The 12,077-nt window shown below is 43.5% G+C and overlaps 1 protein-coding gene across 1 annotated transcript; it reads left to right on the plus strand.

Annotated features, from left to right (window-relative positions):
* The first annotated feature begins 5,146 nt into the window (after window positions 1–5,146).
* Window positions 5,147–11,152, plus strand: EXOSC3 (exosome component 3). Its single transcript, XM_039234824.1, has 4 exons — window positions 5,147–5,865; window positions 6,596–6,745; window positions 9,181–9,332; window positions 10,401–11,152. The coding sequence occupies exons 1-4, from the start codon at window positions 5,536–5,538 to the stop codon at window positions 10,600–10,602; spliced, it is 834 nt and encodes a 277-aa protein (XP_039090755.1). The 5' UTR covers window positions 5,147–5,535; the 3' UTR covers window positions 10,603–11,152.
* Window positions 11,153–12,077: the final 925 nt, after the last annotated feature.

A 12,077-nucleotide genomic window follows, 5' to 3' on the forward strand; every position in this document is an offset into this window, starting at 1 on the left:
CTGAACTATTTGTGATAGAATCTCTAGTACAATACTGAACAGAAGTGGTAAGAGCAGACTTCCTTGTCTCATTCCTGATCTGAGGGAAAAAGCTTTCAAACTTTCACCATTAAGTACAATGTTAGCTGGGGGTTTTCATCGATGCCCTTTCTTAGGTTGAGGAGGCTCCTTTCCAATCCTAGTTTATTGAGTGTTTTCATCATGACAGGGTGCTGGCTTTTTAAAATGCCTTTTTTTTTTTAAATCTATTCAGGTAATAATGTGGCTTTTGCCCTTGGGTATGGTATATTAATTGATTTCAGATGTTAAAAGACTACAATCCTAGAATAAATCCCATTCGGTCATGGTGTATAGCCGTTTTTATAGAATGCTGGATTTAGTTTGCTAATATTTGGTTGAGGATTTTGTGTCTATATTCATAAGGGATATTAATCTGTAGTTTGCTTTTCTGGTGGTATCTTTGGTTTTGATACCAGGGTGATACTGGCCTTACAGAATGCATTGGTATGTGTTCTCCCCTTCTATTTCGAAAGAGTTGGCAAACAATGGATATTCTTTAAATGTTTGGTAGAATACACAAAAATAAACTCAAAATGGATGAAGGACCTGAATGTGAGACAGAGAAACCATCAAAACCCTAGAGGAGAAAGCAGGAAACAACCTCTTTGACCTCAACTGCAGCAATTTCTTACTCAACACATCTCCAAAGGCAAGGGAATCAAAAGCAAAAATGAACTGTGGGGACCTAATCAAGATAAAAAGCTTCTGCATGGCAAAGGAAACAATCAACAAAACTAACAGGCAATCCACGGAATGGGAAAAGATAGTTGCAAATTACCTATTGGATAAAGGGCTAGTATCCAAAATCTATAAGGAATTCACCAAACTCCACACCTAAAAAACAAATAATCTAATGAAGAAATGGGCAGAAGACATGAACAGACACTTCTCCAAAGAAGACATCCAGATGGCCCGACAGACATATGAAACGATGCTCAATGTCACTCATCATCAGGGAAAAACAAATCAAAACCACACTGAGATACCACCCCATGCCGGTCAGAGTGGCTAAAATGAACAAATCAGGAGACTACAGATGTTGATGAGGATGTGGAGAAATGAGTACCCTCTTAAACTGTTGGTGCAGCTGTTCTGGAAAACATTGGAGGTTCCTCAAAAAATTAACAATAGAACTCCCCTATGACCCAGCAATAGCACTGCTAGGAATTTACCCAAGGGATACAGGAGTGCTGATGGATAGGGGCACATGGACCCCAATGTTCATAGCAGCACTCTCAACAATAGCCAAATCATGGAAAGAGCCTAAATGTCCATCCACTGACAAATGGATCAAGAAGATGTGGTTTATCTATACAATGGAAAGGCAATAGAAAGAATGGAATCTGGCCATTTGTAGCAACGTAGATGGAACTCGAGGGTGTTATGCTAAGTGAAATAAGTTAGGCAGAGAAAGACAGATACCCCATGTTTTCACTCATATGTAGAACAGGAGAAACTTAACAGAGGACCATAGCGGAGGGGAAAGGAAAAATAATAGTTAAGGAGAGGGAGGGAAGCAAACCATAAGAGACTCCTAAATACTGAGAACAAACTGAGGGTTGATGCAGGATTGGGGAGAGGGGAAAATGGGTGATGGGCATGGAGGAGGGCACTTGTTGGGATGAGTACTGGGTGTTACGTGGAAACCCAACTTCACAATAAACTGTATTTAAAAACTAAAAAATAATTAACTGATTGATTAAAAACTAAATTAAATTTAATTTAAAAATAAATGTTTGGTAGAATTCATCAGTGGAGCCACCTGGTCCTGGGCCAACTCTACTGCTGTTACTGACAAGTTTGTGGATCTCACAATTTGATGAGACCTTGAGCCAGTAATCAAAGTACTGCCACAATGGTCTAAACTCACTTTTACCGCCTGCTCTGAGAAAATGGATCTGGGCCTTTAAAACATTTTTCCTTTCCTATCTAACATGAAGACAAGCTTTGTAGGTAGAAGGCTTTGCAGAAGCATTTCAGGAAGAATAGGTTTTGCTTCCTGGTGCCAGTGCACTCTGTGGCACACTCCTGCACCGTGGCAGCTTCTCTAGTATCTGCTCATGCTTCTCTTGGTGGCCAGAAGCACCCAGAAGTTTTCCATAGCACCTTATCAGGCAGTTTTGTAACAGGGGCTTCCAGGTGACACTTCCCCAGAAATAGCTTTCCCCAGAACCACAGAAGTGCCAGCAAGTTCTGGAGGGTGGATTTCTAAGCAAGTTCCACCGGCACAGGTTCCCAGTGACTTCTTCCCATTTAATGAGCCATGACCATGTTGTCTCCAACAAGGACTCACTCAGTCAGTCCTGGACAGCAGGGAGAGGCTTCCTGAGATGTGCTATCTCAGTATTAGGCATAATGGCTGTCCCTTACATCTGCTACTCTTACACTCTTTAAAACTCTCTTTAGTTTTTTGTTATTTGTAATTATTTGTGATTTGATTATTTGTGATTAAAAACATCTGTAGCAAGGGGCGCCTGGGTGGCTCAGTCAGTTAAGTGTCCGACTTCGGCTCAGGTCATGATATCACGGTTCATGGGTTCGAGCCCCGAGTCAGGCTCTGTGCTGACAGCTCAGCTCAGGGCCTGGAGTCTGTTTCAGATTCTGTATCTCCCTCTCCCTCTGACCCTCCCCTGCTCACACTGTCTCTCTCTCTCTCTCTCAGAAATAAATAAAACATTAAAAAAAAATACATCTGTAGCAAAAAAAGTATCTGTAGCAAGGAGACTCATTTAAAGTGATAATTGTGAGCATTTAAATTCTTTACTTGAATAACGATACTAACAATACTTACATGGGTTCTTAATCTCTGTATATAAATCAGAATGCAGTTCATTTGTAATTTTTAGAAACCAGTAAACTAAAAGAAATCTGAAAAGGTTCATTCAAATATCACTTCCTTTGGGATACCTATCCTGACTCCCACCTTTCTCCCACATACACTTAACCATTTCCCTATTTACCCTTGTGACTGACACCCTAATCAGGTTATTACAGTCACCTTGGCCCTCAGTATTTTCATGTGGAGACAGTTAGCTCCCTCAGGGTAGGGTCCATGATTCAGCTGACTCCCTGGCTCACTTCCTGGCTCAGAGCAAATGCTCAACTAGTGTTGATTGAAAGGAAAAAACAAAAATGGCCCAATTTCACCAGTCAACAAACAAAAGCAACCATGACATGTTACTTTTCCAGCTTCTCAAGTCGCAAAGATTTTTTTTTTAAACCTCTTTAATACCACCACAGGGATTTGGGGGCATTTCTGTATACCTACTCTTCAGCATGAGATCCCTGTCATATAGTTATACTTGATGAGTAGTAGTCAGAACAGGGAGACCTGCTAAGTCGCAAAGATTTCTAAAGAGGAGGTTTTGGGAAATCGTCGAGAAGGCTGTCAGGTCCAACCTTTCCAAAGATCAATTTGATAACTTAACGGATGAAAAGCCTGAGAAGTGGAAGGCGGAAGCCAGAGCTAATCGAAGGCGGGGCCGACCTTACAGTACAGGCTCCAAGTGGGCAGCCCCCGCAACAGGGAACCGACCTAATCAGCCTGCGCCGAGCTGCCGGGAAGCCCCCACCTAGGGGCCTACAGCTAAGGTTGCTCTCGACACAGGAAGGCCTGCGTTAACTGCACGGGCCCGGCCTCCTATGCATTCCCCAGTCCCACGGCCATTTTTACATCCAGAAACGACAGCACGCGCTATTTGGAAACGCGAACTTCGTACCCGCGACCCGACCGGACCCCAAGGCCAGACCTGCACGTCACGGAAGTCTGTGGCCGCTGCGAGGACCCAGGCTCCCCATACTCGCTGGAGGTCTGGACTCCCCACTCGCCCGCACGCGACGGACCTCAGCATTCCGAGGGCCCTGCCCACCGCTCTCGCTCACCAGCGGCCGCAGAACGCCGAGGCAGCGAAGCACAGCCATGGCTGCACGCGGTTCAAAGCCCGGCGTCCTTCCCGCGCGCCCCGCCCCCTGGATCCGCCCTCCTGGGGCGTGTCGGGAGGGCCCCGCCCAGAGGAGGCTGCGGCCTGCCCCTCCGCGTCCGGCTTCCGGCTTTCAGGCCACGTCCAGGGTCTCCGAATTCTTCTGTTGACTTAGGAATGCGCCAAGAGGGTACCCACGTGAATGCCTTCACAGGGTAGTGGACTCTGAAGACTTCTTTAGCCAGGTTTGGGCCAAGTTTTTTTCCAGAGACTTCTTTGTCAACATGGGGTGCGCAAGGGACAATCTTGGGTTCGTTTCCCGAATTCTCTCTCAGCCCGGCCTATACCGGAGGCCATTGACCTCACTTTGAGCATGGTCGTGGGCCAGCCGCGGGTCAGGTGCTCTTGGTCACCGGATACCTACTGATTCCAGAGCCTCTAGAAATGGGTTGGATTGGGGAGGAGAGAAAAAACAATCTACACCATCCCCGCCGCGGGGGTAACCGACCAAGAATGTTTTCTACAGTTTGCGAAACAAAAGCTACATTTCACTTGGCGTTTTAATTCTCTTAATCAGTTGACTCGTCAGCATTTTGGAGGGTATGTTAGAGATGATCTGTCTTAAACATTCCCCCAAATTTAATAACTCATGTTGGAAGCCAATCCCTCCCAGTCCTCAGCTCAGCCATGCTGCGGAGTCTGACCAAGCGCAAACTGGAGGTGCTTTACAGAGGAAACAGTTTACAGAGGAAACTGATTTCAAGCAAGAACCTAAAAGTAGGAGCAGTCCTGATGTGCTATGGATTTGGAATTCAGTTGTACTCCATGGAATGTAGCCTCAAGGACTTAATCGCAGTTACTAATTCCTTGGACCCTGTAGGGGTAGCCCAATTATGTGGAAATGCGCATGGGCATCTGTATATTTGCAGGGGAAGAAAGTCTGGGGAGAAATACACACCAAAGTGTTAACATGCATTCATTCATCAAGTACTAGCTGTTTAAGACCCTGGGCTACAAAAAATGAGAGAACTAGCTGACAGCCTAGCAGAGACAAATGGGAGCAAGACAAATACCTTTTTTAAATTTTTTTATTCTTCTCTTTGTTTTCACAGACTTGATATCTAGAAACCACCTTTTTTTTTTTTTTTTTTTTTTGAAAAGGAAAATACTTTTCCATCGGAGGGCGGAGTCGGAAGGAAAGGACCAACCCACGAACCTCTCTGCTCCGTCTCCAAGGTTCCCACGGAACCACACGTAGGAGCGTCTTGTAGCCTGCGGGACGACCCGAGACATCGGAAGTGAAGGATCTGCCATCGACTCAAGCTGCGTGTTTCGAGTACCGATTTGCAGAAAGATTGCAAGATAGGTGGCGGGTTAGAGACATAACTGCAGCCACCTTGGCGGGACCCTCCAGCCCACAGCTAACAGGTTTCGTGGACCTAGGGGTTCGATTCCGATAGACGTCTGCTACCGGAAACGGAAAGCCTTGGGCAGGCTGGAGATTGGACGCGGAGCCGGAAGCGGAAGCTGGAAGTTGCTTTCGGTGGCTCCGGGTATGGCCGAGGTGGTGGCTGTCTCGACCGAATCCCTCGCGGGAGGCAGGGCGCGGGCGGCGCGCACTGTGCTAGGTCAGGTGGTGCTGCCGGGTGAGGAACTGCTGCTGCCAGAGCAGGAGGACGCAGAAGGCCCAGGCGGTGCTGGAGAGCGACCGCTGCGCCTAAATGCGGGGGTGCGCTGCCGGGTGCGTGTAGTGTGCGGCCCCGGCTTGCGGCGCTGTGGCGACCGCCTCCTGGTCACCAAGTGCGGCCGCCTCCGTTACAAGGAGCCCGGCGGCGGCGGCGGCGGCGGCGGCGGCGTTTACTGGGTGGACTCGCAGCAGAAACGGGTGAGTTGGTACTCTGGAGAGGTGGTACGGCCGTGAAAGTGATATCCCCGCTCTGGAAAGAGGCAGGGATGGGGCCCTGGACCCCTCTGTTAATGCTAGTCTAGAGCCACGGTAGGTTTGTACCCACCTCTGCGTCCCCTTTAGAGGGACTCTGAACAAATGGAACGTGGCCCGAGAAGAGCGGCCAGGAGAGAAAGGAGACTGGAAGTCTTGGCGTGTAAGAGGTGTTAAGACACCCGTCATTGCCTTCAGAATCAGAGAGGAGCACCAGGCCTATCTTTTGGGGTCCCAAAGGGCGAAACCAGGCCCCAATGCGTGGGTGTCACAGGGAGTTGAATTTCTCTTAGAATAAGTAAGGACTTTAATATGGGAAAAATTGTCTGACAATGAAATAGCCCTCTTTGGTTTTGAGGACGCCCTGTAGCGCTAGACCATGTTGCTTTGAATAAGGATACAAGAGGTAGGTATGGGATACTGGCTGATATGAACAGAATATTAGAAGCGGTAAACCTGAGAGTTTATGATTGATTTTCTTTTACTGAAAGTAACATATGATGAAGTTTGTTGTAGATTTGTATTAATTTGTAGACTTGAATTTCACAATATTGTCTAAATATCTCTAATGACAAACAGTGAAGTAACCACTAAGGGCTTGCTGAAGATATCTTTTAAGATATTGTGGAAATGATTGTCGTTTATGGCTGTCCCTTCATTCTGTTTTCTTCTGTAGTATGTTCCAGTGAAAGGAGACCATGTGATTGGCATAGTGACAGCTAAATCTGGAGACATATTCAAAGTTGACGTTGGAGGGAGTGAGCCAGCTTCTTTGTCTTACTTGGCATTTGAAGGTGCAACTAAAAGAAACAGACCAAATGTGCAGGTAATGATGGGGGACCTTTGCTTTCAAAGTAAGAAAAGCATCAAAATATCCAGCAACACTCAAATATCTAGAAGGCTACCTGAACTGTCTCTTAAGCATGACTTACTTTCTCACTTTGGGTTGATCTCTGAACATCTGTGTAATCACTTCAGGCTCTAAGTTTTTTCCAGTACTCCACCTCTAGGACTAGAGTCACATGCTTATTTTACATTTGCTATATTGGGGGCTGTTTCATCTCTTCTCAGTTGAAAGTCGCTGTCTGTTCTCTCTGTTGTTATTTGTCACGTCCATCCACGGACAAGGAAGTAGGCCATAGGCTTGAGAAGGAAGGAGGATTAAGTCTTCTAGGTTGCCCTATCTACCACCCATCCATCCTGATTATTAAGTCCTGGGGATGCCATCTCACCACTTCAAACACATCACTGTTTCCCCACAGGCTCTGCTTGGAGCTGGCAGAGGAGCAGTCTTGTTATCTCAGGCTTTCAGTTTGGGCTCTTCAGGCAGTATAGCCACACTCTTTCTATCCACCCAAGCCAGGAATCTGGTGGTGTCTTTGCCCCTTTTCATTAACGTCTTTAGTTGCTTAATCTTACTGATCCTGTTTGATTCTATCTCTGATCTTCTGCACATTCATTCCTGTATCCCTCCACTTTGCAAGATCAGACCTTAGGTACTTTTTGACCAGAATTGGTTAGCAATCTCTTTAAAAAAAAAAAAAAAAAAAATTATTTATTTAGTTAGCGTGAGAGAGAGAATGCATGTGGGAGTGGGGGAAGGACAGAGAAAGGGAAGGAGGGGGAGAGAATCCCAAGTAGGCTCTGCACTACATTTTTGCTCTTCTATCCAGGCTTTTGAGAGCTGACAGCCTCATACATTCCCCTTACCAAAAAAAAAAAAAAAAAAAAAAAAAAGCATTCTTTAAAGCCTACAGATTTCCTTGGCATTATACTCCAGAAGTCTTCACGTCTTCACGTATCTGTAATTCTGTCCTCCACACAGCCATGCTTGAACCACTCCGAACTATTTAATAGCACTACTGAGGGGTGCCTGGGTGGCTCAGTTGGTTAAGCATCCTACTCTTGATTTCATCTCAGGGCACTATCTCATGGTTGGTGGGTTTGAGCCCCATGTCGGCCTCCACACTGTGCAGAGCCTGCTTGGGATTCTCTCTCTGCCCATCCCCTATTCGCACTCTCTCTCCCTCTCTCAGAATAAATAAATATATCTTATTTTAAAAAATTCCGCTACTGAACTCCTAAGTCCCTGCCCTTGTACCTTTGTTCATGCTGTTTCCTCTGTCTGGATTGCTCTGTCTGTCTGATCGCTCTGTCCCCTTAGCCTGTGGACACCCTCATCTTTTGAGACTCAGGCTAAACACCACCATCTCTGTGAAACCGTTCCTCATCTACAGTCACCTTCCTTATAACTTTACTCTAGCGCTTACTGGATTAAGTCTTCAGTGAACTTTGTTATTTATATGTACATCCCCACTGCCCTCCAAGACCAGATGCTTCTGAAATGCAAAGAATGTTTTGTTCCTCTTTAGTTGCTAGTCACCAACAAATAGTAGATACAGTAACAGAACAAGTTCATTCTTCTCCATTCCTTTAGTTTCATCATTTTGAAGTTCAACTCTAGGAGATTAAGTAAATCTTGCATGAAGTACCAATGAATTACCATTGTTCCATGTTGCTTTGAATAATTTACATGCCTGGAGTTTCTGCTATTAATCTTCTGTAACTCCCTAGAGTAGTGCTTTCTAAGAGAACTTTCTGTGATGCTAGTGTTTTACATCTGTACTAATATAGTAGCCACTAGCCACTTTGGCTGTTGAGCATTGAAATGTGGCTAATGAAGGGCACCTGGGTGGCTCAGTGGGTTCAGCCATGGACTCTTGATTTTGGCTCAGGTCATAATCTCAGTGTCATGAGATTGAGCCCTCCCTGCATCAGGCTCCATGCTGGGTGTGGAGCCTGCTTACAATTCTCTCAGTCTCTCTCTCTCTCTCTCTCTCTCTCTCTCAATCTGTATCTCCCCACCCTCACGCATGCATGTGCATTCCCTCTCAAAAAAAAAAACTTTTTAAAAAATGTGGCTAATGAAACTGAGGAACTGAATTTTAAAGATCTAATTTTAATTAATTTAAATGTAAGTTTAAATAACTACATATGGGTAATGGCTACCATATTGGATGGCATAACCCTAGAGGATGTTCTCTTGTCTTTGAGATAGCTCCCAGTCTAGGGAGGACACACTTGGCTAATGTTGCCTTTTTAAAGAGTCAACTCGAGTGACTGGGTATTCTGGAGGATAGTTGGTCCCTTAGGCACAGAAGTATACATGGCAGGCATGCTGCCAGTGGGAAAGAACCGGTAGCAGCACCTATAGAATGATTTGTTGAGAGAAAATGAACTGTTTTTAAATCATCATTTTAGGTTGGAGATCTCATCTATGGCCAATTTGTGGTTGCTAATAAAGATATGGAACCAGAGATGGTCTGTATTGACAGCTGTGGACGAGCCAATGGAATGGGTGTGATTGGCCAGGATGGTCTGCTTTTTAAAGTGACTTTGGGCTTAATTAGAAAGTAAGTCCTACTGCTTTCTGCCTTGACGGTCTTCTTTTATAATTATACCTTGTTGGAAAGCTGACTGATTTTTGGAATTGGATTCTTTGTAACGATGTCTGAATCTCCTCAAAGTTGAAAATCAGTATCCGTTTTAACACCATTGTAAATTCATGCATTTAGTCCCATCTTCCCTTCATGTAAATACATTAAATTCAGATGTATCTGGTGGTATAGTTTTTGTGTTAATATGGAGTCTTGGGCTTCTTTCCCAGAAAATCAGATGTGAAAACTGGCCTTTCCTCCTTCTAAGTCATTTAAATTAAATCATCATTTTAGGTTGCATATAGATGCAACCTACAATTGTACAAAATCACCAGATTTCTCTAGTAAATGGGGGTCAGATGCAGGTAGGCTGATGTACTCTTTAAGCTTATGGAAGCATTCCCATAAGGGTCCTGTTGTTCTGTCCTGATAGACTTAATAGTTCCCAGAGGTAGATTCTGTTAAGTGTTTAGACCTTTACCTACCCAAAGTGATGTCCTATTAAAGAGTTTTACTCCTAGAACCACTGAGCTTCAGAACTCAGTGTTACATGCCAGTCTTTGCTACTTACTCTGCAGATTTGGACAAAATTCAAGACAGACAAGCAGCACCCTTATGGTTTGAAAGTCAGTGCTTCTCTCCCAGTACTGAATTCAATACTGGGAAATACGTGGTCTACGTGGTCAGGAAAATAAGCTGGTTCTTTTAGCACCAAGATAATACAAAAGCTGCAGTTCTAAAGCCTAGAACTAAGGTGCTCTGATGGTGTAGAAGAACTTCATATAGATTTTCTGTAAAGTTGGTGACACAGGGATTTTGATTTCTTTGTAGAGGATATAATCCACTATTGTGACCAATGGTAAACTGGTAGGTGTGCGTGGATGAAAGGGGACGCAAATATCATGTACCTTTTTCTTGGACAATATTGATGGGGATTTGCATAACTATGGAGAACTGTCCAGAAACTAAGTCTTCTTCTAAAGGACAGTCAGATCACATCCTACCACTTTATTAAGTTTCATTTTCTTTTCTTTTCCTCACCAGGCTGCTGGCTCCAGACTGTGAAATCCTACAGGAAGTGGGAAAACTCTACCCACTGGAGATAGTATTTGGAATGAATGGAAGAATATGGGTTAAGGCAAAAACCATTCAGCAGACCTTAATTTTGGCAAACATTTTAGAAGCTTGTGAACATATGACATCAGATCAAAGAAAACAAATCTTCTCCAGACTGGCAGAAAGTTAGATGGAATTTTTTATGGGTCAGTTGACCTAAGAGACTATGGGTTTCCTAGGGAAAATTTTTTTCAGGTGAACCTCTCTCTCCCCATTAAACCTTCAGAAGGCAAAATGTGAATGTACACATTGTGTTATTAAAGTCCTAAATAAAATATTTTTATAAATATGTTACTAGTTGCCACCCTTGTTCTTGTGGGTGACAAAAATCATTATAAAATAATGCATTTTTTCTTTACAGTAAAGTTTACTAAAAGCATTATGGTTTATTTGGTGTTAACTCCTTTAGTTTTGCTGAAGTGCAGCTTTTATAATAAACTGGAAGCATTAAAATAACAATTATTTTCTGATAAAAGTAAAACATGTTCAACATAGAAAATTAGAATACATAGACTATAAGAAGCAAATGCACTATAGACATAGTGTATGTGAATATTTTTTAAATTGAAATTATAGGATTATACTTTATATACTACTTTGTAATCTACTTAGTCCACTTCAACCAACATTTAATGTATTTCTTACATGATTGCTATTAAAAACGAAATCGTTCCAGAATATTTCATTTTCATGTTTTAGGGTATTTTGGGTATCTCCAGCTTTTTGTTCTGTAAATAACACTGATAAGGATTTCTGAATCCAAGTCCAGCACTACCTGCCTAGGTTTTTAAAAAAAATGGTAGAAGTGATAGAGTTGGAGAGGAAATTCTTCCATGTTGTTTGATATTTTAAGGAAAGCCTTTAGAGGTAACAATGAAGCCTGGCAGAGGAGCCAGGCTAGGGTTCCAAGGTCAGAGACCTCCCTGAGAGTCTAAGAGTCATCCCTGAAGCCCAGCCATAGGAGGTCTCTTCTGGATGACAGAGATTATAGAACTCATTCAATACGGTGATAAAGACTAAGGAGCATTATATATTCCTATATATAATATAGAAAGACTGGGCTGTTTTTAATACAAAGACACTGATGTAATTTATCAAGTGATCATAGCTCCTGAAGGATTAAATTATGAAAGGGAGGGGAGAGAGCAGAGAAATAAGCTTTTGGTTCTTTTGAGATACAGAATACATTCTCTGAATTTGCTAAGAGCTTAGCTTTCAAGTTTACTAACCCAAGCTGGCCAGAACTGAAGCAACTGTATGTAACTAAGACCTGAAAAGGGATCACTGAGATTGTGTAATGAAATGTTATCCAACATGCTTGTGTCAGACGCAACGTATCTTGTTTTGTTTTTTTCTTTTCTGGTTATTTTTAAGTTAAGACTTGCCAATGTGTCTGTGTTTTTGCTCTTCAATTCTGCCTGTTGGTTATAAATATGTATGAAGAAACTAGTTTGTACAAGGCTCAGAAAGATACTCCCACAAAGTGTCCTGTTAGGAAGCTACCTTTAGGAAGAGAGAAACCCTCCACTCCCATACTCCGAGCAGGAGGGACACAGTGGGAGCCACAAGTGGGAACAAAGTGCTATGGGGGCTTAAAGCAGGGCT

The sequence above is a fragment of the Hyaena hyaena genome, unplaced genomic scaffold, assembly GCF_003009895.1.
Source record: "Hyaena hyaena isolate Hyena2069 unplaced genomic scaffold, ASM300989v1 scaffold_93, whole genome shotgun sequence".
Lineage (NCBI taxonomy): Eukaryota > Metazoa > Chordata > Mammalia > Carnivora > Hyaenidae > Hyaena > Hyaena hyaena.

Bases quoted from the DNA above. Each gene is read 5' to 3' on its own strand.
- EXOSC3 (XM_039234824.1), top strand. From the start codon at position 5,536: ATGGCCGAGGTGGTGGCTGTCTCGACCGAATCCCTCGCGGGAGGCAGG. The intron at 5,866-6,595 runs GTGAGTTGGTAC...TTTCTTCTGTAG, and splicing joins TGGACTCGCAGCAGAAACGG to TATGTTCCAGTGAAAGGAGA. The intron at 9,333-10,400 runs GTAAGTCCTACT...TTTCCTCACCAG, and splicing joins ACTTTGGGCTTAATTAGAAA to GCTGCTGGCTCCAGACTGTG.